The sequence below is a fragment of the Argentina anserina genome, chromosome 1, assembly GCF_933775445.1.
Source record: "Argentina anserina chromosome 1, drPotAnse1.1, whole genome shotgun sequence".
NCBI classification, from domain to species: Eukaryota; Viridiplantae; Streptophyta; class Magnoliopsida; order Rosales; family Rosaceae; genus Argentina; species Argentina anserina.
Genome location: NC_065872.1, coordinates 18,069,747 through 18,094,831, shown reverse-complemented (window position 1 = coordinate 18,094,831; position 25,085 = coordinate 18,069,747). Strand labels below are relative to the sequence as shown.

At 37.8% G+C, this 25,085-nt stretch overlaps 1 protein-coding gene and 1 long non-coding RNA gene across 2 annotated transcripts; both read left to right on the top strand.

The window, feature by feature from the left end:
* Positions 1-1,394: 1,394 nt before the first annotated feature.
* Positions 1,395-4,058, top strand: LOC126803220 (uncharacterized). The gene has a single exon (XM_050531001.1). It carries the CDS (start codon positions 1,395-1,397, stop codon positions 4,056-4,058), a length of 2,664 nt encoding a protein of 887 aa, XP_050386958.1.
* A 7,901-nt stretch (positions 4,059-11,959) lies between these two features.
* LOC126786007 (uncharacterized) lies at positions 11,960-18,994 on the top strand. Its single transcript, XR_007671156.1, has 5 exons — positions 11,960-12,494; positions 14,885-14,973; positions 17,517-17,588; positions 17,709-18,017; positions 18,112-18,994. It is a non-coding gene; the product is annotated as an uncharacterized LOC126786007 (long non-coding RNA).
* The last annotated feature ends 6,091 nt before the right edge of the window (positions 18,995-25,085 follow it).

Below are 25,085 nucleotides of genomic sequence, written 5' to 3'. Positions count from 1 at the left end.
CTCCGTCGAGAGATCTTGTGATCTCAATAAAGAAGCACTATCTGCAATAAGGCGAAAGCACTCGGGAAGTTGGGATTAGCCCAAGTGATGAGACGAGGTCGTTACAAGTTAGGTTAGTACTCGATTTAGAATCCCCTCCAAAAACTAAATTTTAATTGCTTGAATCGTTACCAAGATTCGAGAATAGCTATGCGTTCCTCGGGCAAATGGCTGTCTTTGAGGGTTTAGACCGCTAGGCGGCTTTGTAGGTGGATCTATTATTTTATTTATTTATTTTTATAACATAAAATTATATATAAGATCTTATATAAGCCAATAAAGATAAATTAAAGATTAAGTTGGGATAATATAGGTACAATTGGTCCACGGGCTACGTTTGTCGTTGTTTAACATGGTATCAGAGCGGGTCTCTCTCCAGTCGCACCTCCAATCTGTCATGTGCCCGAGTTGGGTGCCACTTTGTCATGAGCCCGAGTTGGGTGTCACTTTGTCATGAGCCCGAGTTGGGTTACATTATTATGTCATCGGAGGGTTTCCGATTGGATTGTCACCAAGTGTCGTTGGTTACTGGACCTTGGTATATTTCGTCTTAGTATGTAGGATATTAATCTGTCATATGTAGACCTACAAAATTAGGTTACACGTGAGGGAGCGTGTTGGAGATGAGAAATCTCACATCTAAGAAGTGACAAATAAAAATAGAGTTTATAAGTGGGTAGATAATACTGAATTGTACCGAGGTCTTTTATGATTAAAACTCAACACTTGTGACAAGGACGTAGCTACACACGGACTACGGTGGGCTACAGCCCACCCCAAATTCTAAAAAAACTTGACTTAACTACATAATTTTAGTGTAAATAATTCAGTTAAAAAAATTAGCCCACCCCAAATTTAAAAACTTAGCCCATATATTTTTGAACTTAGTTCATTTATATTTTTATCAAATATAAAATATTTATTTTTATTAAACATAAACGATTTATTTTTATTAAACAATTCAGTTAATAATTCAGTTTATAGAGATTTAGGTTAAAGAAGAGGAAAGATTTTTCTTTACCCCTACTCTTTATTCTTTAAGCATTGTTCTTCTTCCCTTCAGTTTTCTTTAAGCGGCTGTTCTTCTTCTCTTCAGTTACCAGGTACGAATGCATATACTCTTCAACTCTTGGGTATTAAGTCATTGATTTGATTTTTTGAATTTAATAGGATATCACGATTCATTGAATCTATGGCACTATATTTGAATTGGAATTATATATCAATATATAGCCATATCACCCATATGGGTTTCAGGGTCTGGACGTTTGTGATTTGTGAATTGTTATTATATTACATGATTACTTGTATGCTATAATACATGGTTTAATGAAAATTAACAGGCACTCAAAAACATGTCTGATCATGATCGGCAAGCCAAGAAAGCAAAAGTTTTTAGTACATGGTACAAGAAAAAAGATTCAGCTCAGTTAATTGAACGGAATAGGCCAAATAGCAGTGCACCTCTTGCATCTGATAAGCATCAACATGTTACTTCTCCTATAATCCAGCCTAGAGATTTTGTTCCTATTGGAGTAACTGGACTTGCATCAGATACTGACATAGAATCTGTTCCTATAGTTGAATCAGCAATACCAGAGACTAGAGAGAATGTCCCTACTTTTGATTCAACATCTACAGAATTTACTCCTACTCCGCGACCGCTAGCATGCAATGTTAACAGTACAATGATCAATGAGCAACCTGATGTTATATCTGAGACTCTTGAAGATACATATTTTGATGTTGGTGATTTAGAACGAGATCCGGGGAAACGAAAGCAAATATATGAATATCCTATTAATCAGCGAGACCGAATTCGACGTGCTTATATAAACTTGGGTCCATATCATCATAAACTTTTTGAGTATCCAAGAGTTCGGTCAGGAAACCAGTATCGTCGGTTCAATTATTCTTGGTTCCAATATTGGCCGTGGTTAGAGTATTCACATTCTAAGAATAAAGTATTTTGCTTCCCCTGCTTTCTTTTTGCAAAGGGTCCAAAAGTTAATCCTGCACTGACTACTGATGGATTTAGTGACTGGAAAAGAGTTCGAGATGGAAAAAATTGTGTATTTTTAAATCACATTGGAGGTCCATGCTCATTGCATAATAGTTGTGTGAAATGCGTTGCGGATTTGATGAAAGCACCTCAACATGTAGACATAATTCTAAACAGACAAAGCAGAGATGAGATTTTGAAGAACCGGCTAAGACTCAAGACAACCATTGAATCTGTTCGTTACCTTGCATATCAAGGGTGTGCTTTTCGGGCTCAGGACGAGTCTTTAGGTTCCAAAAACCGTGGTAATTGTGTTGAACTTATAAAGCATACAGCAAAGTTTAGTCCGGAAGTTGCTAAAGTTGTTTTAGAAAATGCCCCAAAAAATGCTACATACACCTCACCCACAATTCAGAAGGAGATTTTGAATATTCTAGCAAACAAGGTGAGAATGCACATTCGAGGAGAAGTTGGAGATTCTAGATTTTGTATTCTTGTTGATGAAGCACAAGACTCAGCTCATAAAGAGCAAATGGCTATTATTTTGAGATTTGTCGACAAAGAGGGTTTTCTAACAGAACGGTTTTTTGATATTGTGATGGTTGAAGACACTACTGCCGAGACACTTCATCAAGAGATATCTAAAGTTCTTCTCCATCATAATTTGCAAGTTGAAAGATTAAGAGGTCAGGGGTATGATGGTGCTAGTAATATGAGAGGTGAATGGAATGGGTTGCAGGCATTATTTATGAGGGATTGCTCATATGCATATTATGTACATTGTTTCGCCCATCAGTTACAATTGGTCTTGGTTGCAGCTTCAAAAAAAGTTGATCCTATTTGGAAATTCTTTTCTTCCTTGAGTTCTATTGTCAATGTTATTTGTGCTTCTCCAAAACGTCATACTGAATTTCATGTTGCTCAAGTTATGCATATTACAGAATTGGTTATAGCAGGTGAGCGTGGAACAGGTAGAGGACTCAATCAAATTGGTACCTTGCATAGACCTGGAGCTACCCGTTGGGGTTCTCATTTTACTTCAGTGTGTGACTTGATAGATAAATATGATGCAACTTGTACCGTTCTGGAATTTATTATGGATGATAAAACCACAGAGTCTTTACGTGCGGAGGCTGATGGTGCTTACAATGCAATTAGATCATTTCAGTTCATATTCATCTTGCATTTGTTGAAAAAAATGATGGGACTTACTGATATCTTATGTCAAAAGTTGCAGCAAAAATCTCAAGATATTTTGAATGCTATGAACCTGGTGGAAATTACAGTGAATTCTCTTCATAAGTTAAGAGAAGACGGCTGGGAAGATTTTCTTGAAAAAGTTGTGTCTTTTTGCAGAAAGCATGATATAGATATTCCTGATATGGACGGTCAATTCAATATGAGTTCACGTCGCCATAATTGTCAACAAAGAAATATAACAACTGAGCATCATTATCGTGTTGACCTATTTTATGCTGCAATAGATTTCGAGTTGGTAGAATTAAATGGCAGGTTCAATGAAAGAACAAAGGAACTTCTTATTCTTAGCTCATCTCTGGACCCTGCAGATGGTTTTAAGGCATTTAACCTTGATAATATTTGCAAACTTGCAGAGAAGTTTTATCCTCGAGATTTCTCTAAACAAGAGTTGCATCGCTTGAGAAGCGAGCTGACAATTTATGAGTCTGATGTTCCTCATGATGATGTGCTCAAGAATGTTACTACTCTTGCTGAATTATGTCAAGGATTATTTGAAACAAAAAAATCAATGACATACCAAATGATTGATCGGTTAATTCGTCTTGTTTTGACTTTGCCAATTTCCACAGCAACTACAGAGAGATCATTTTCAGCTATGAAACGTATCAAAACAATGTTGCGCAACAAGATGGAGAATGACTTCTTGGCTGATAACATGATTGTCCACATCGAAAAGGAATTGGCTGAGAACTATGATGCAGACTCAATAATTACAGAATTTGCTTCTATTCAAGAGCGAAGAGTGCAATTTGACTAGGTATGTTATTATGTCTTGGACAAATGTTCGTTATCAAAATTTTATTAATGATGATTTTGTTTATTATTCAATTAGCTACATAATTTTATAACATATACAATTATCTTAATATATATATATATATAGTGAACGTTCATTGAAAAAAAAAAATTCTAGCCCACCCCAAATCATAATCCTAGCTCCGCCCTTGACTTGTGAGACGGCTAAGTTAGGACAGTATCGATACAGTTGATCCACGTGACACGTTTGTCGCTGTTTAACATTGAGGTCTTACTGTAGAAATGCATCAATTTGTTGATCAAGATTAATGGTACGACCTCTTGTTTTGGGAGTTGGTCGTGTATTGTGCACAAAATAGCTATATTCATGTGACTTCCTGGAAGCAGAATGCAACTGTATATTAAGTTAAACTGTCTAATCTGATGAAATACTCTTGGAATAGTGAGTAATCTAGAATCACCGTTGTGTGCCTCTAATGCTTTTGTTAAGTTTTATGATTACTCGCATTTGCATTGTGAAAAAGTGCTAGTACCCAATGTTCTTGTTATTGCAAGGATGAGACTGTGGGTTCTTCATTTTGATAAAAGGAAATTCTGTTCTTACATACTGTCCGCAGAAAAGTAGTAATAAGTAACCCACACGCTGTCTACTCCACATATTAAATATTGTCTAGTGCTTAGCTGATATAATCATATAAACGGATAAACCTCTTGTTTTTAGTATTGTGCACATGGTTGTGTATTTTACACAAAATAGCTATATTCATGTGACTTCCTAGTTAGGCCTTATCATTTAACTCGTAGATCCGAAAAGTCTGTAGAGGTCCGTAAATTCGATGGGCTTTTACTTAATCCGGCCCGTGAGCCCGGCCCGTAAAAGCTAGCCAAATAATAAAATATTATACATACATATTTTATTAGATTTATAATAAAACTATCGCATTATGAAGCAAGTATATGAAAGAAACTTCTCCGAATCGATCAACACTATCCGATATGATGGGATATATATTTAGTGACCCTATAATTTTTTTTATCCAATTCGGACCTCATATGACCATCGAAATTTTCGATAAACCAAAAACAACACTAATATGTCATAAAGGAAGACCAATTACTAAAATACGAACACCGAAAACCGTTTGCATATCTGAACTCACCTAATTTTTGTCACCGATTGTGTGTGGTCACACTAAGGAAATCCATTTAGCAAAGCCCCGGTCAATGAGAATTTCAATATGTTAAAACGCCTCTTTTTTAGTTGACAGTATGTACGGACGGTCAAACAATGTCCAAAACGGACGAAATTTTTACGGGTTCCCTAGATATATATACTGATCACATCTGCTGTGTCGATCGACCATATTTCGAACTGGAGTTATCAATCGCCGAAGTGTCCATTAATGTATCATAACCTTTATATTAGGTTTATAATAAAACTATCGCATTATGAAGCGACTATATGAAGGAAACTTCTCGGGATCGATTGATACCAGCCGATGTGATCGGTATATATATTTAGTGACCCTGTAAAAGTTTCATCCAATTCGGACCTCGTTTAACCGTTGGAATCTTCGGTAAATCGAAAACACCACTAATATGCCTTAAGCGAGGACCTATTACAAATATGCGAACGCTGAAAACCGTTTGCATATCTGAAATTATCTAATTTTTGTTACTTATCGTGCGCGGTTGCACTGAAGAAACCCATTTAGGAAAGCCCCAGTCAATGAGGTTTCAATACGTCAAAACGCCTTTTTTAGTTGACCGTTGGTACGAACGGTTAAACCATGTACAAAACGGACGATATTTTCGAATTGAAAATGTCGATTACCGAAGTGTCCACTAATGTATCATAACTTTTATATTAGGTTTATAATAAAACTATCGCATTATGAAGCGACTATATGAATGAAACTTCTCGGAATCGATCAACACCATCCGATGTGATCGGCATATATATTTAGTGACCATTTAAAATTTCATCCAATTCGGACCTCGTTTGACCGTCTGAATTTCAGGTAAATAAAAAACAACACTAATATATGTCCTAAGAGGGGACCCATTACCAAGATGCGAATGCGGAAAACTGTTTACACATTTGAAATCACCTAATTTTAGTCGTCGATCATGCGTGGTCGCAATGAGGAAACCCTTTTAGCAAACCCCCGGTCAATGAGGTTTTATTATGTCAAAACGCCTCTTTATTGGTTGAGCGTAGGTACGGACGGTCAAACCATGTTCAAAACGGATGAAATTTTTACAAAGGTCCCTAAATATATATATCGATCACATCTACTGGCAATGTTCTAAAACTCAGTCAACTCGGCTGAGTACTCGGTACTCGGTTGGTTACTGAGGCGATTTTGACCTACTCAGTGCCTTTACTCGGCGGGAAGAAAATCGGCCGAGTACTCGGCCCAATTCGGCCAACTCGGGTCCAAATCGGTCAACTCGTTCAGAATAAGAAAGCAAGATTTTAGGGTTGTTTCGGATCTTCATAGTGAAAGGGTTGGAGAGGAATCGGGAGTGGATGATGGCTTAGAGCCTAGGAGAGGTCTTAGAATCCAAGAAATTAGGGAACTTGATGAGGATGATTTTATATCCGATGATGACGAGGAAATAGATGACTTGAGTTTTGATTTTAAGTCGGATTCGGAGGGAGTACAAGATGGATATGGAGAAAAAGAATTTGAGGCATAGTTACATATGATTGAGATTGTTTGCAAGAATTGAATTTGGTTTGTTTTTATTACTTATATTATTGTAATGGACTAATGGTTGTTTTTATTTTTTAGACATTATTATCTCTTAAATATTATAATATTTTATGGACTATTTTTATTATTTTGGACATTATATATTAGATTATTTATTTTAAAAATAATAAAAAAATCCAGAAATTAGAATCCGAGTACTCCTCTACTCACTACTCACCGGCCGACCGACTACCGAGTAGCGAGTTTTAGAACCTTGTCTACTGGTGTCGATCGACAATATTTTGAAACTAGAATTTATTGGTGACTTTTTTTTAGAATGTTTTCTAATAATTATTTTATTTGTTGACCGTAGGTACGAATGGTCAAACCATGTTAAAAACGAATGAAATTTTTACAGGGTCCCTATATATATATATATATATATATATATATATATATATATATATATCGATCACATCTACTGGTGTTGATTGACAATATTTTGAAACTAGAATTTTTCTATGAATTTTTCTTTAGAATGTTTTCTATTAATTATTTTATTGTTTCAAACTCTTAAATTAGAGTATTATGTTTTTTTTTCTAATACAATCCCGCAAGGCCCGGCCCGGGCCGTTGACGAGCCATATTCCTAGCACAAAATGCAACTATCAGGTTAAACTGTCAAATTTGATGAGATATTTTGAAATAGTGAATATTTGGAGTAATCTAGAAACACCGTTGTGTGCCTCTAATGCTTTTGTTAAGTTTTTATGATTACATGTGCATTTGCATTGTGAAGATTGTGTGGAAGTGCATGTAAGTACTCAATGTTCTTGTTATTGCAAGGATGAGACTGGAGGGTTCTTCATTTTGATAAAACCAATTTTTGTTCTTACTGTAATATCCCAAATTTTTGAGTTTCATTTATTATAATTTCTTGTAAATTATTATGTTTGGTAATCTGAGTAAATTCACACCTTCTCATTATTGTCATTACAATTTTTATCATTCGGAATTTCGGGATTGTGACACGTACATACTGTTAGCAGAAAGTAGTAATAGGTAAGCCATATGATGTCTATTGCACATTGAACTAATGTGCTTCTAAGCCATCTCCAATGAGATAGTAAAACATTTTGTCAAATTTAAATTTGAATCTGAGGTGGATTTTGACTAGTATTGGAACTTTTCACTCCAACAAAAGTGTTAATATATATATATATATATTATTCTTTTTTTTCTTTTGGATAATGAAGATTTCATTAAGAATCATGTAGAGCCCAAAAGGGACCAGCCCAATAATACAACATGAAGAACAAGGAATTGAACTGACAACTCAATCAAAGAAACGAAAGAGCCAAGTTTGAGAAATTTCATCGCAAAAAAAAAAACAGAGAGTAGACCTACTCCGCTCCTTCCTCCACTACCGGCGGCCCTGGAAAACCATCACGACGGAGAACATCAACTAATGAAGGTGGTAGCGTATTCGATCATCTGTTAAGACCCATCTTCGATTTGGCAAGTGAGGCTACTATATGAGCACCACGATTCGCTTCACGGGGAGACCATTCCCAGGTTATAAACTCAAATCTCTCAGCTTTCCTCCAAATCTCTTCCAAAAAAATGAATACAATGTCCAATCCTTACTGGTTTTCTTGGATCAAATGCAGAGATGACATGCATAAAGTCGGATTTGAGGCACACCATCTTCAGCCCCAACCTCCATTCCTAACTTGATGGCCAAAACTTCTACCATAGTCGGAGAAGAGTAGTCCGAATAGCACCCACCCAATAATACCGTTGATCAGATGACCCCAGACCACTCACCCCTTGCTGAACCCATTAGGTTAATATTAACCTAGTAATGTTTGTCTTATTCTTATTCTTTTGCTTTATCTTTTTGTATATTTATCTATTTCTTATTACGTTTCTTACTCATGCTAGAAAAATGTGCAAATGATTGGAAACACGTCAAAATGAGTGGATTTAGCGCACATTCTGGATTCGAATAAAAGTTTCAAGCCAAAAAGAGCAAATGTGGAGATTTCACAAGAAAACAAAAGTCAACGCCGGAAAATGCTAGTTAAACTCCTATGATGAGAAGGTGGTTGTCAGTAATGGTGGTGGCTGAAGTCAATAAGTCAATGGAGCATTGATGAATCATGAATTTTAGATTTTAATTTACAATTTAAATTCAAAATAAAAGAAGACAAATGAAGGTGACCATTTGAAAAAAAATCCATAATTTGTGCTCCATAAATTGGGGATTTAAATTTAAATTCAAATTCAAAATAGAAGAAGACAAATGAAGGGGACCATTTCAAGAATAAGATTCACAATTTGTGCTTCCACATTTGTCCACCATATCGAGCTATTCATCCCCTTACATCTCCACCCTTCATTTGTGACCCTAAGGCCTTTAAATACCCTCATTCCTCCCAAATTAGTGCAACCTCCTTTACCACACTAAAACTCCATCAAAACTTCATATTTTTCATAGTTTTAACATAGTTTTCTTAGACCTAAGTCATAGATATCAAGTTGTGTAGAGACAAGTGTAAAGTGTCTTGGATTTTCACCAAAAAACCAAAGATCCTATACACCTTTGATCAATCACAAACTTGTTTCATAGATTTGGGTTGGAGTAAAGAGTTGTGATAGTGTAGGGTTTTAAGCCATACTCACTTCACTCTCTTCATCCTCTACTCATAATCATCCTCAATCATGGTTCTTTGTTTCTAGATTGTGTGGATAGTTTGGTGTTCATGGAGTTCTTCCTTTGTTAGAACCCATTAATATCATACTTAGAAGCACTTTCTTTCTTATTACATCTTTGTGGGTAGTGAACCTTTAGAGGTACGGTTTGGTATCATTTGTACCAAACCCTTGGTAATCTCTTCTCTCTTTACTCTACTTCTCTTTTGATGTATTTCATTTTCAAGGAGTTGTTGTATTTAATGGGTTGTGAGTAATTAGATTTGAGGCTAGGCTAGCCCTAGCCAAACTCATTGATAGGAGCACTTTGTGCGACGTTTTTAACATGTTTTTATCTCAATTTATACTTTGCTTAGCCCTTATTGTTGTACTATTGAGTCATTGGGTCATAGTAAGAGTCTTGAGCTGTATTAGATGCATTTTTGTGCTTACATGAGTTAAAAATGCATAATTGGTCTAGAGTCCTAGTTTGACTAGGAATCCTTATTAGGTTTTGAAATTAATTATCTCTTATATATGATTTTATTTTCTTATTTTCAGATTAGATTGAAGAGATTTTTAAAGAAAAAGAGATGGAGCAAAGTCATGTAACAATTAAATAGAAGATGATCATTAAAGGCATAAAACATGACATGATTTAGGGAATAAAACATGGCATGTTTTAGGGAATAAAACTTGCCATGATTTAAGGGATTAAAGCATGACATTATAATATGAGGAAAGATGCAACTACACTACTTCTTTCCTCTATATATACATGGCTTCATCTCTAAAATAAAATCACTTCTCATTAGCATTCAAGAGTCAAAATTCTACCAAAACACCACCATAAAACTTCCCTCACAAATAAGCCAAGCCATCCACCCCAAAACCATCATCATCTCCACCGAGTTTCACTTATTGCAGCCGTACCTCTAAGGTTCCTACAACGTCTGATTCTCGCAACTCATCTCCATGGCTTCGTCTATTTGTGTTAATCTACCATTCTTTGTCTATGAAGATTGTAAGTTGTTGTTTATGTGAAAATATTGGTTTTGTATTTGTTTTAGAATTTTCAGTTTGTATTTAATATTTTTTTTAGACTATACCGAATTTATGTTCTTATAATTATTGAAGTTTGTATTTTTATTGTTGTGTTATAATCATCTTTCTCATACTTTTAGATAATTTTCATATATGTGCATATGAATTTAGTGTTTAAATGCAGTCCCTAAGATTGTGTTTGAGTGCTAGATTCATCAACCATATTGACACAAATCGAATCATGCCTTAAGTAGGTTCGGTTTGTATTGATTAAAAGTGGTAAAAATTCTGGAAATTTACATGTGAAACCATGGTGGGTGACACCACACATGAAACATGTCTCCAACAAAAATTTGGTACTTAAATATAATCTTGTTTGATTTATACTGTAAGTGTTATTGAATTCGATTGCATGCAAATTTAGATTAGGCCCTAAGTCAATCTAAATGTTAATTGAAATCTTGCATGATTAGATGATCCCCTAAGACTCTAATTGTATTGGAGTCTAAAAAGTATGTAATTTGTCAACTTAGAATGCATGATAGGTTTGAACTTGTAATTATGTGGTGTAATGGTAAATTTGGTTTAAGTTTGTTAAAGAGAAGTCGATAATGTAAATGGTAATTTATGTTTTATTTTAGTAGTTAATAATCAATCTCAAACCCCCCATTATTTGTTAACACTAAAAGTTTAGAGTTTCATTCAATTCCCCGGAAAGAACGATCTCTGCTTATTCTATACTAACGATGATGTTTTACAGGGTTTATTATAGACGTTTTAATTAACGCTCTATCACTCATGAGCTAATGAATTCGTTTTACTCTTAATTGATGTTGATGCATGTTGAATCTATGAGCTTCTACACTTAAAATGCTTACTAAATGTGTTGCTAGTTTTGTCACCTAGAAACATGTTTAGGTAATTAATGAATTGGAACATGAACTTGACAACTTGATAATCTCTCGAAACCATCTATCAAGTGTTGTAATATGTTGTTTGTTGTGTTTGATACCCAAATTGGAACCAAACCAAACCAGTTTCGTCCAAGGACATAACAATAGAGTATGCTCAAGTGATTCCTCATACTCCCCACATATAGTGTAAACACATGAATTTTCATTTCTTAATTCTTATAATTCTCGGAATTTATATGTGAAAATCCTTATTCTACACAACTTACGTAGCCCTTGTTTGAACTGGAATGAGTTTCGAGAGCCAAAAGTTTGAAAATCAATTAAGTTAATAAGACTTAAGAGTTGACTTTGAAGTCGTCGCTCATCTCTAAAAACATTATTCACGAAAGTGGTAGACATTGTCGCTACGAGTGTGCAGACATGCGGCACGCCTAAAATGATTACCGATTAGCGTAGCAACTAAAGTTTAAGTATTGAAATTTGGATTTAAGTGTTTGCAAGGGAAGATGGTAACCTTTTAATTCTTTTTCATCTCTCTATCTCGGCCGCTCGACCCACACGTTTCTTTTCTCTCTCCCTCCGTGCAAAAACAGAGGCAGTGACACAGCCTCTTCCCAAGGCCACTCCGCCGCCGCCCTACGAGCCCAGCCGACGAGGCTATTACCATCGTGACCGCCTCACTCTCCTCTTCCTACCTAAAGTCACAGATCGTATATGCTAAGTATTTTCCGACGAGCTCGATTTCGAAGTCGATCGAGCTGCCGTAGGACACCGGCGCGGATATCGACTCCGGCGAGTTTTTGGGGTAAGCTCAGTCCTCCCTTAGCCTATTTCCCTCCATTTCCTTGTCGATCTGTTGAAGCCGGGCTCTAAACTCCATCATTTCTTTGTTTTGCTCGGCCGTGAGCTTCCGACTCTGGCGACCTCTGTTTCATGAACCCAGGAGCTTAGGCGAGCTTGAAGGGAGACCAAGAGTGTTGTAGCAGCGGTAGAGGATTGGTGGAGGACCTCGGACGAGCAGCAGAAGCTCCCAAAAAACGGAGCGGAGGAGCTCAGTGACGGTTGGTGGTGTTGTTCTTCGTGGAGGTACAAATCGACCTCAGCTCCCTCTAATTCTGATGTAATTGTGTTGGGTTATGTGTCTTGAAGCTTGTTGTTTGATTGCTTGTTGTTTGGATTGTCGGAATTGGGATTTAGAGTCGAAGCTTTGAGCGGAGACAATTCAGAAGAAAGGGGTATATCCCCTGGTTTTTTTACCGTGCAAGACTCACCTATTTACTGTTTTACCACCACATGAAATTACAATTTTGCCCCTGACAGCTTTCACTATTTACGGTCACTTTTTCACCTTTTACGATTTTATGGTTTTATTCTTGACAAGTTAGATTTTGGTTTTAGGAAATTATTTAAGAAATTATACCTTTCACCTTGTGGTGAGTTTGGTAAACTTCACTTGAGTTACGAAGACGTAAATAGTGACATTTAATCCCGATTAAACAATTAACTTTGGTTCTTACCCTAGTCGGGAATCAAAGCATCCCTACTTAAATTAGTATTATGATATAATAAAATAATCTACTTTTTTTTTATGTTAAACGTCTTTGCGCTCTAAGTTATTTTTAATATCATTTGGTGTTGTAAGTTGACATTCTGGAATGATGGTCAATGCTTGGAAATTGGAATAGACGATTAATAAATCATCATGAGTAATATATGTAGTTAATCTCGTTTAACCTACACATTAAGATTAATTAATAAGCATTTATCTTAAATGTCAAAAATATAGTTTAATATATCGATATTAAACTACATGTCTCCACGATAATTAAAGTATTTTTGAAATATTTTTCTGATGCTCGGTTTTGTTTTTACGTATTTTTAAAGTTTTATTTTGCTTTTAAAATGTAATAGGCTTTTAAAAGAGCCCTACTCTCACAGCCTAGACCCGAGCCCAAGAACCAGGCCCAAACTCTCTTTTGACTTAAAAACACCCAACTCTTTCATTTCTTCTTCTCTCTCCAGCTCGATACAGAGAGAACCTCTTTCTTGACCTTTTACTGTGGCCGTCCAACAGGGAATCACACATGCATCCCCACCATTGGATTCACCTCGTCAATCTTTACATAAGCATTCTCGTTGATCGCAGAAACGACTTTGTTTCCCAATAGATTGAAATCAAGGTAGAGATGCAGTCAGTGGATTGTCAGTCAAACCTTGAGCTAGGCTATGATTGGACTTATATGACGACAATTGAGGATGAGTAACGGAACTTTAATTTCAAGTCTGTTACAAACACTGAATCATAATTCAACTTCGACCTCCCAAGCGATCTCAATTTACGTCAAGACCCTAGTTGATGTAATGAGATCGTACAAAGTTGGAGCAACAACAACCTCAACGATATTTCGGAACTGGAATAGCAACGAGGGTTTTTCACTTCAATCCTGGTAAGGTGAGATAACCCCCTTTGTGTATTTCGTGCCCTTAAATTCGTTGTTGATGCCGCAATGATTGATTATTGAATGAAATGCATTATTATTTTATAAATGCTAAAACCCAAAGATAGATGAATAGTTTGTAAGTAAGTAGACATGAGAGTGAATGAGGCCCGAGAGTCCCGTTACCCCTCTGTTTCGATAAGCATAAACCTCAGGATGGACAATGCCATGTTAAAGACTTGAATCCATCATTTACTGTATTATTGAGGGTTTCAGTCAAATGGACACTCACTCATTTGTTGTTGCAACAAAGGTAGTTGGCCTCAACTTGATATTGGCTTCCACTATAAGTCGCTATGATCGGTCAACACTGACTGAATATTATTGATGGTCATCCATATGCATTGTTTGCATGTTTTTCTTAAAAAGATAACTTATCCCTTTTGTAATAAAATATTTTATCGAGCTAGCTTACATCTAAATATTATAAGTTTTTATAAAACTTAACCTAGGTTTTATAAAACTTTCAAACCACATAGGTGGACTGGCCCATATTGGGTGAGCGATGACAAAGCTCATCCATATTATAGTTTTCCGTGCAGGTTAGGAGTCAGTAATGGTTTAGGAAACGTGAAGTTTAGGAGTACACATTCTTTAAGCCATTTGAAGTCATCGTTAGTCATTTGCTCTCTCTTGATTCTTGTACTATTTGAGATATAAATCTCGGGGTTGTGTTATAACCATTGTCACATTTGTTGTACATTTTGGGTTGTAATTGTTATATTTGTTTGGACCGGTGACTATTTCATCACCTTTTGTTGTTTCAAAACTATTGTAAAGCTTGTGTAATATTTTCAATGGTATTTGTAAAGCTGTATTGAGTTTCTATTTTCAATTTAAATTCTGTTTGTGAACTTGGATTGTTCTATTGCAAAAAATTGTACAAATTTCTAAACTAGCGAGTGTGCAAATGGACTTTGTTCCTTTGTTCACTTGTTAATCCAAATTTTTTTAACATTAATTGTTATGTCGAATTAGGGACTCCCGTTACCGAGTAATAGAAGGCTAGTCACTCTTGGAATACGTGAGCAATATTTTCGGACATCGTCAGGCTAAAGCCTTAAACTGTGAGTAGACTTTTATTTTGAATATATGCATGCATGATTATTTTCGTATTATTTGGTTATTGTGTTATATGTATATATATAATGACCGATGGACTTATAGTTCTTGTTTTGAACTTAAAACAGGATATATATATATATATATATATATATATATATAACGTAATTATCCATATTGGAGATTTGTTGATTATTTATTTGAGAATAAGATTCTAGGAGATTTTTATAATATTTTCATCTTTTGAGTATTTATTTATTATGTTAATTATTCAGAAATTGGATTTCCGAAAAACTATAATTTAGTGAGAAATTAGTGAAAATGGGAAAATAGATAAATCTACTTATTTAATTTTGGTTGGTTATGGTGGTTTGATATTAAGTCCGTAAAGGATTTATTTATACGTTGTCCAGTGAGACTTGGAGTTGTTGTCGGGGTTTGTGTCAGAGACAGTACGTTATATGTTGGGACACTAGAAGAGAGATGATGAACTAGTGGTTCTACATTATTATGAAGCTAGAAGAGAGGGAGATGAACTAGTAGAACTCTTTTATTTATTTTCCTACGTTTGGGAACCGTACTCGTTTTATTCCATACACTTGGAGATTGTTTATTATGCTAGCATGATGTTTCTCTTTCCACCTAGGAGGCGATGTGGTATAGCCGGCAATACCACGACATCTCAATATCATTTTCGTTAACGTGACATGACGGTACTGGGAGTATGAGACGGGATACTGTATGATTTTGGTATTTTATTTTGACTAGTGTATCTAGTCCATTTTCTACAACTAGAAGAGAAGGGATGTAATGTCAGTGTGATAGATGTTGCTGAGTAGTTAGAAGTGAGGGGATGTATTAGTGGATCTCAGATATAGATTCCAAGAGAGAGGATTTACCGGCAACCCGCAGGAGTGTTGGGGCAGTTTTGTATTTTTTTTGTGAGTGATCTGACAAACATGTGTATGGAGTTGGTTCTCTACATTATTATTTTGACTAGCAGGGGTTAGTATGTTTACGCGAAATCAGATATTCTTACTAAACGTATTTTAATAACACTTGCATGCATCGGTTTTTTTTTATAATAAAGGAAAAATGGGGAAGTACATTAAATTGTTTAGTTTATTCAATATTTGATTTTCATTCACTCACTCAAACATGTTTATGTTTTTAAATACTTTCCCCTGGGCCATGTGGTTTCAATCCGCCAGTTTACAAGAAAATTCAGATGAAGTCAAGGGTACCTAAAGTTGAGACATAGTCATCTGGATAACTTCCTTGTATTTAGTTGTGAAGTTTAGTCATTGCTATGATAACCTTGAGTTGTAAATTAGTTTTACATCATTGAGTTTTACTTGTGGAGTTTGGATAAATAAATTGAGAGCACGGAGGCTCCAGGTGTTGAGGTTAGACTTGAGTTTTTAGAAGTGTCGTTTTTGTGCAGATTTGTGTGCTACTTTCAAGGGAGACTATACCTTTTTGAGGTGAGTCGTGTCATATAAGACAGAGAGGAGAATGAGATAGGTTGCTTCGATGCAAGTTCTTAAATGTTCAGTAACACCAGTTATAGCTTTCTAGAGAGAAGATAATAACTTTGGGTATGCCTCATCATTTACCCCGCGGATCCGAAGGCATACCCAAAGTTACTTTGGGTGTCATATATATATACTGATCATATCGGCTGATGTTACTGAAAAGGCATACATTTTTTCAAGGAGACTATACCAGCCGATATGATCTGTATATATATATGTAGTGACCCTGAAAAAATTTCATCAAATTCATGCCTCGTTTGACTGTCGAAATTTCTGATAAACCGATAAGAGATTACCCATTACAAAGATGCGAACGCCGAAAGTCGTTTACATATCTGAAATCACCTAATTTTCGTCTCCGATTGTGTGTGGTCATACCAACGAAACCTATTTTGTAAAGCCCCGGTAAATGGGGATTTTAATACGTTAAAACGTTTTTTTTAGTTGACTATAGGTACAGATGGTCAAACAATGTCCAAAACAGACAAAATTTACTAATCACATCTGCTGGTGTCGATCGACCATATTTCGAACTGGAGTTATCTATTGCTGAAGTGCCCATTAATGTATCATAAACTTTATATTAAGTTTATAATATAACTATCGCGTTATGAAGCGACTATATGAAAGAAACTTCTCGGGATCAATCGACATCAGCCGATGTGATCGGTATATATATTTAGTGACCATGTAAACATTTCATTCAATTCAGACCTCGTTTAACTGTCGGAATTTCCGGTAAACTGAAAACACTACTAAGACGATCTAAGGGAGTAACCATTACAAAGATGCGAACGCCGAAAGCCGTTTGCATATCTGAAATGACCGAATTTTTGTTACCTATCGTGCGTGGTCGCACTGAGGAATCCCATTTAAACAATCCTTGGTCAATGAGATTTCAATATGTTAAAAAGATGTGAGACAGTAACTGGGAATAACAACCCAAAGACAGCAGTTGAGGTAAGAAGAACACATTATTCGTTCCAATTAACTAATTCTTATTTAATTTGTAGGCTCCTGAGAACCCAACTTCACCACCTCTATCCAACACTCAAGCTGCTGCAACCGAGAGGGAAGACGTCTCTGTAAGTAGTTAAACACACTGTTGCCCACAAGCAACACTTTGTTATTTGCTAGGATGTAATTCCTCTATCTTATATTGTTCATATGTGAATCAACGATGTACTAATTTGTCTTTAACACAGGCTCATGCTGAAACTCAGTCACCATCCAGGGGAATCGCGATTGCTACGATCACGCATGGGGAACCAATTCAAGCTACTCCCCTCCACACGGCGGCGGGAACTCGGACCTTGGAGCCAACAACTGTACTCTCCCACCCTTATTCAACTCAGATTCTAGAGGGTGAGGTAGAAGATGAAGAAGATGTGACAAGCTCTCACCGAGAAGGTAAAAATGTGGAAGATCCCCCCGTGAACGTGGACTCAGCAAGCAATAATGCTGCACCAAACCCGCTTCCAGAAAACAACGCTCCCTCTACTCAAACTAATGGGGTAAAACACCTAACCACTTCTTGATTTATATTCTCTTTTTCTTTCTTTTTGTAAACATTTAACTGTCTTATTAATCGTTTTTTACCATCTGCAGGTTGTAGACGTCGCAAACGCTTCCAACTCCCAAGTAATTCTGACTGTTGGAACCTCTAGATCAACACTAGTTGTTGATCCATTAGAAAATCGCTCTAGTCCATCTCTAGAAGATCTTCTAAATGATATGTTGGGTCCTGTCATTACCTTGACACCTCTAGAATCTCCAGAATTCGTCCAGGCCTGAGCACAACTTGCAGATGTATCCGCTGAGGGTCTAGCTGATCCGACGCGCCTGGCTAAGGTCCAAGATGCCCTTCGCTACCTCAGACTACACTCACCTGACCCCAGCCTAGATATGAAGGCAGAACAATCACTGAGAACCATTCTATGCCTTTTGGCAGAATGTCAAGCTTTGAAGAACGAATCTCGGAGTCAGTCGTAACATAATGCCACTGCTAGAAATTTCATTGCTCAAGGCCCTGCCCAACTTAAGACCAAGCTTCACCATGCTAAGGCCAGCCGTTCGGAGCAACTTAGTGTATTGCGGCAACAACAAGCTGCAATAGAAGCAAAGATAGCGGAGATTGAAGCTGAGCAAGCTAGAGAGCTTAAGGCTGTGGAGGAAGAGATAGGAAGTGTTGCCCCCCAAGTACAAGAGCGTAAAAGGCAATTGGCCGCTTCTGAAACTGAGGAAAGGAGGATCAATAACCTTATATGCGACACTGGCAAACTACTTTTAGATATCTGCCTTGTCAAACATAGAGTGTAACTTGAACAACGAAGTAACTTAGTAATGGTAATTATAGTTTATCTCTATTTGATCACTCTATTTGACTCTCCTTGAACCAACAAAAATCCAAGCAAAGGCCCAAGGCCAAAGCCCAGCCTAACTCGCAACTGTCTAAGTTTGCATGCAAACTCTCGAAAATAGGGGTAATCAATCTCGGGAAACGCACAAACCGTTTCAGTTTGACCACTATTGCTGCAATAATTCTCGGGCGCGATCTCCAAATTTGTATCTCTAATCTCATCCTTTAAATCCATGTTTCTTCTGCTATAAAACGAAACCCTAAGGTAAGAACACAAAACACTTCCTTTATAGCCTCCAAAAATGTTTGTTCCATTTCTTCCTTCGAAACCCCTTAGGTTTCTTAAGTTTCATCCCCCAGATTTACAAACTCTGTAACAACCTTTGAGAGTCTTATTCTACCCTCAAATGTGAGGTGAGAGTTTTATTCCACCCTCACGTCTTCCCTTCTTTGTAGTTCAGAACTAGGGAACTGCCTTGCACTCTGAGGTGTTCTTAGTGAAGGATTGCAAGTGAGGGAAGAAATGTCAGCTCTTCCTGAGCCCTGCTCAACACTCTTTAACCAACGTGCATCAGGAAGCAGACAACCATTTCAGGACCAGAGCCAATTAGTGCTTCATGTTCGTCTCGTACATCTTTTGATACGCGACGCGAGCAACTGCATCCTCTGCGTACTTCTTTATATCCTCTATGGGCAATATCCTCTAATCTCCCTTCCCCAAAAGAGTGCTGAGAGAAGTGTACGAATAAAGGCTCTGGATCCCTCATGCTACCACCCGTCTTCCAATTAGAACCTATGTTTGGCAACAAGCTGGTTCTGGTTGGCCTTCAGTTGGTGTAGCTTAATCTTAAGTTTCTCGTGGTGGTGGGATGAACAGGAGGAACCGCGAAGACCTTTACACCTAGCATAGATGGGATCAGAGCTTGTTAAGGCTCATATGTAATAGTATATGTCTTATGTAAAGTTTCTAGCCACAAAGCCATTTGAATAAAACACAACTTGTTTCATAAAACACTTGTATTGTTTCATTGCTGCATAACAAAAGTTACAACAAATTCTTGACCACATGTATTGGTCCAATGTTTTTACCAAAAAACACCTGAGCATGATTAAGAAACTCAGAAAGTTTCAGAAACTCGAAAGTTAAAAAAAAAACATTATGGGCTTGCGACCATCAGTAATGCTCGCGAGCCTTAATAACGCTCGCGAGCATCAAGTACTGATTATCCATGGTGTTGCCCCCCTGTTTACTTGGTTGAAAGGATGAAGACCAAGGAAACACTAAGTCAGAACACCAATTACTTTGCCTGCACCGCTGCCGGTGGATCTTCATACTCCCAAACACTAGGGAAGTACTTCTTAAGATGGCGACCGTTCATAAGATTGCTGTGAACATTTCCATCAGTGTCGCGAAGGTAGTAAGATCCTTTGCCCTTCACTCGATGGATCACAAAAGGACCTTCCTATTTCGCAAACAATTTACCACGACCATCAACTTGTTCACCGTAAGGCAAACAAGCTTTCCAAACTAAGTCCCCAACTCCAAAGCTGCGTCCTCTCGTTCGTGCTATCTTCTTCTTTTCTGCAACAAGGCTGTTTAAAGCTTCCATCTGTTGAGAATCCAATTCTTCATGTTCTTGATACATAGCCTGGACATAGTCTTCACCAATCAACTGGTGCTGCTCGCGAACCCTCAGTGACTGAACATTAATCTCAATAGGAAGCACTGCATCATGTCCATACATCAAGGCATAAGGTGTAGTACCAGTTGGAGTTCGTTTGGAAGTTCTATAAGCCCATAACGTGTGATCCAACTCTGTGTGCCAAGATCGAGGATTTGCATCCAACATTCGTTTGAGTATAGACATAATGACCCGGTTGCTAGCTTTTGTTTGGCCATTCGACTAAGCATAATAAGGACTAGAATGCAGAAACTTGATTCCATAATCAGCTAAGAACTTCTGAGTCTTTTCAGCCATGAAACCTGCCCCCCTGTCTGCTACCAAACACTCTTGGATGCCATATCTGGTGATAATATATTTGAAGATAAAGTCGGTGATCACATCTGAAGATGTTGTCTTGACTGATATAGCCTCTACCCACTTGGTGAAGAAATCTGTAGCAAGTAGAATGTGCTTGTGTTGTAAGGAAGAATTTGGATGAATCTCCCCAATGAAGTCTAAAGCCCAGCCACGATATGGCCAAGGTTTAATTATTGGTTGCAGAGGAACGTCTGCCATATGCTGGACTGGTCCAAGCATTTGACATTCGATACAACCCTGTGCAAAGCTGATGCAGTCCTTGAACATGGTAGGTGAATAAAAACCATATCGTCGAATGAGCCATCTCATCTTAGGATCAGCTTGGTGAGAACCACAATTGCCACAATGAACCTCTCGTAAGCACCTCTTAGCCTCAGCTCCTTAGATGCATCTCAGGTACAAGTCGTCTTCTGCTCTACGCAATAGCTCATCACCTCGAAGGACATAATTAGTACCAAAATATCTAACCCTTTTGTCCACAGGTGCAGAAGGATCAGTAAGGTACTAGATAATTGGTTGTTGGCAATCTACATCGATAGAGTCAATCACAGCTATCAATCATTTATCTTTAACTTCTTTCCTTGCCATAAAGGAAGGTAGTGTGCGTCTCTGAACCTTTAAAATCCTTTCACGAACGCCATCTGCCAAGTAGATACTAGTAGCCAACTGTGCTATTTCATTGGCAGCAAAATTTCGTTCCCTAAAAATATAATCAAGCACCACATCTGCAAATTGGTCTAACAACTTTGATGCTCGCTCCCAAAAAGAGATTAATATAAAATTGTTGCACTTATAGACACCCTTGAGCTGGTTAATGACTAAGAGAGTCACCGAACACTTCCACCTTTGTTACTTCTAGATCAAGCAAAAGTTCCAGTCTAATGATGATTGCTTCATATTCTGCTTGATTGTTAGTGCACTTCCATTCTATTTGAAAGGAATAACAATGTCTTGCTCCATAGGGGTTAACCAATGCAACACCTGCTCCTGATAAATGATCAGTGCTGCTGCCATCAAAATACAAAACCCAAGGCTGAGTGCGGATAAAGGAAACAACCAAGTTCTGGTCTTCTATATCCTCAATAATAGGATGATGCAACAAAAAGTCGGACAATGTCTGTCCGGTAAGCGCCTTTAAAGGTGTATATTGTAAAGAAAACTCTGATAACGCCAAGATCCACTTGCCAATCCGACCCCTAAGCATATGTCTGGTAAGCATATACTTCACTAAATCAGTTTGTGCCACCACCACCGTGGTAAAGGACAACATGTAATGGCAGAGCTTAGTACCAGCAAAGTACAAAGCTAAACACAACCTCTCAATGAGCGAGTATCTAGTTTCAGCCTCTAATAAGGTCCGGCTCATGTAGTAAACTGCATGCTCAATTTTCTTGCCCCCCTCTCCATCACCATCTTGTGCTAAGAGTCCTGCTATTGAGTATGGGGAAGCTGAGATGTATAGCTTCAACGGTATTCCAGACTGTGGAGGTATAAGAACAGGTGAATGAGTAATGTATTCCTTGATTTTATCAAAAGTTGCATGTTGCTCAGGCTCCCACTGGAATTCTTGATATGCTTTAAGTTTTAGCAAAGGAGAAAAAACTGCGGTTTTGCCAACTGAATTAGAAATAAAGCGTCGAAGGAAGTTTATTTTCCAAGCAAACTCTGAAGTTCCTTCTTGTTCCTAGGTACCTTATCCTCTACAACTTCAATACCTTGTTCATGCACTATGAAACCCAAGAAGTCTCCTGCTCGAACCCCAAAAATGCATTTAGCTGGGTTCATCCTGAGTTTGTGCTTTCTCATCCTGGTGAACACTGTCCTTAAATTCTCGATGTGGTCTTCTTTCTTCTTAGACTTGACGACCAGATCATCAATATAAACTTCTAGAATTCCTCCCAGTACATCATGAAAAATTAGGTTCATTGCTCGCTGGTACGTAGCCCTTGCATTGGTCAGACCAAATGGCATATTGTTATACTCAAACACTCCAGTGAACCCTGGACATCGAAAAGCTGTTTTGTGTCTGTCCGGTTCATAAACACGAATCTGATGATAACCAGCTGTGCCATCCATAAAGGATAGTAGCTCGTGTCCTGCGACTGCATCTACCAACATATCTACCACAGGCATGAGATAGACATTTTTTGGTGTTGCAGCATTAAGATTCTTGCAGTCGACACAAACGCGAATTTTGCCATTCTTCTTCCACACCGGTATTATGTTAGACAACCACTTAGAATATTTAGCTGGTCGGATAATACCGGCTTGAAACATGTTTTGAACCTCTTTCTTGACTGCTGCTGCTGTGTCTGCACTCATTCACCGTGGACTTTGTTGTACAAGCTGATAACCTTCCATTATGGGCAAGCGATGTCAAACCAAATCTGGAGACAAGCCTGACATGTCCTCAAACTTCTCAGCAAAACAATCGTGGAACTCTTGCAACAACTCTATCAAACGTTGTATTAGTTCCTCATTCAAGTGTTTACTTATTCCAACCTCCATGAGCTCTTCTGTAGTCCCAAGATTAATCTTCTCCACTGGATCTTTCACTTTAGGTGGGGTGTCATCCAAAGCTGCAGGTGCTGGTTGAATAAACTCCTCCTCTTGAATCTTAGTCAAATCATCCTCAATGTATTCTACTAGCGTGACTGCCCCCCTAAGCCTCAAGTTCCTCTATGTAAATAGATAAGCGCTGGAGAAAGGACACATAGGCTTGCTCTTGCTTTTTGGCAAGTGATGTACTCATAGATGATTATTTTTTGTTTTCACGACGAAACCAGGTCTGTTTATATCTGCTTTGATCTGTACTAAACTCCATCGTGTCAATTCTGTAGAAGTCACCCCAACTAGATGACCTTTGGTGTTGATTCCAACAACTCATACGGGCCTCATGTCCCTATAATAGTACTCAGCATCCAAGATGCATGAAGCGACTGAGTATGGTCTATCATTTGCTTTCACTAGCTCTGCCTTATCAGTTGCGGGATTCCACATCAGCATTTCTTGGTGTAAAGTAGAAGGGATGCAATAAGCTCTGTGTATCCAATCCCTGCCAAGTATGATGCTGTATGAAGTTGTGCAGTCTGTAACAAAGAACGTCTGGAACAGCTCGGAAGGTCCTATCTTGATTTTGAGGATCAAAACTCCCAAGGTTTTAGTTAAGTTGCCAGCAAAACGCCTGACCTTAAGATTGCTACTAAGAACCTTTTCCTTTGCAATGCCAAGTGCTTCGACTGTCTTCACTGTAATAATGCTAACTACTGCACCGCCATCGACGAGAATTTTGTTCACTCTCTTACCTTCCATCTCAGCTGATATGCATAAAGGTTTAATGTGCTGAGTCATGGTCGTTGTAGGCTTGTGAATATCATAAATAATCTTTGGAGCTCTGTCATTGCGTGAGATTTATCAACTCCCTTTTTCCTCGTGTCTTTCTCAACAGTTGGCACCTCTGTAGATGACAACTCTGCGACTGTACCCACCTCATGTGGATGTGTCTCACCTCCAATGAATAGATGAGATGACATTGGCCTTGGAAAAGCGTACTTCGAGGACAAAGTGAACACCATGTTGCAAGTAGGAACAACATTTGGCTCTGGTATTCCTTCCTCCACGCTATCTTCATGACAAATGTTGAACATGTTGCAGTCTAAGGTAGCTGCTACTTCTTCATCATAACCTTCCTCAAGCTATTCCTCTTGATCAGTAAGTTCTACCCCTGGCTCATTACAGTCTGGCTCTTCCATATTGTCGTCCAGAATTAACCCAGTTGGCGTTCGCGAGGAAAACTTGCTCCTGAGATACTCCGTTCCTGATGGGCGTCTGAAGGAATAACTACTACCGCAGCCTTGCATATCTCTGGAACCACAGATGTTGGTTCATTTACTATTGGAACCACTGGTGTTGGTTCTTTAATTTTCAGCTTCCATTCAAACTTTGGCTTGGTTTTCTATGGAACTGGTTCCTGGTGGCTTGGCCTACTTACAGAACTCTTTCGAATCCATCTAGATTGTGCAGGTTGTGCAACACTACTTTGCTGTTGTTTCTGCCAAATAGAAACACTATGTTCGTGCTGTCTGTTTGCTGCCCTGCTATCAGTAGATGCGTAAGACAATCTATCATGGATTGAAACTCTTTGCTTAGGAGCAGTTTCAATTGGCCATTCAATTCGATCA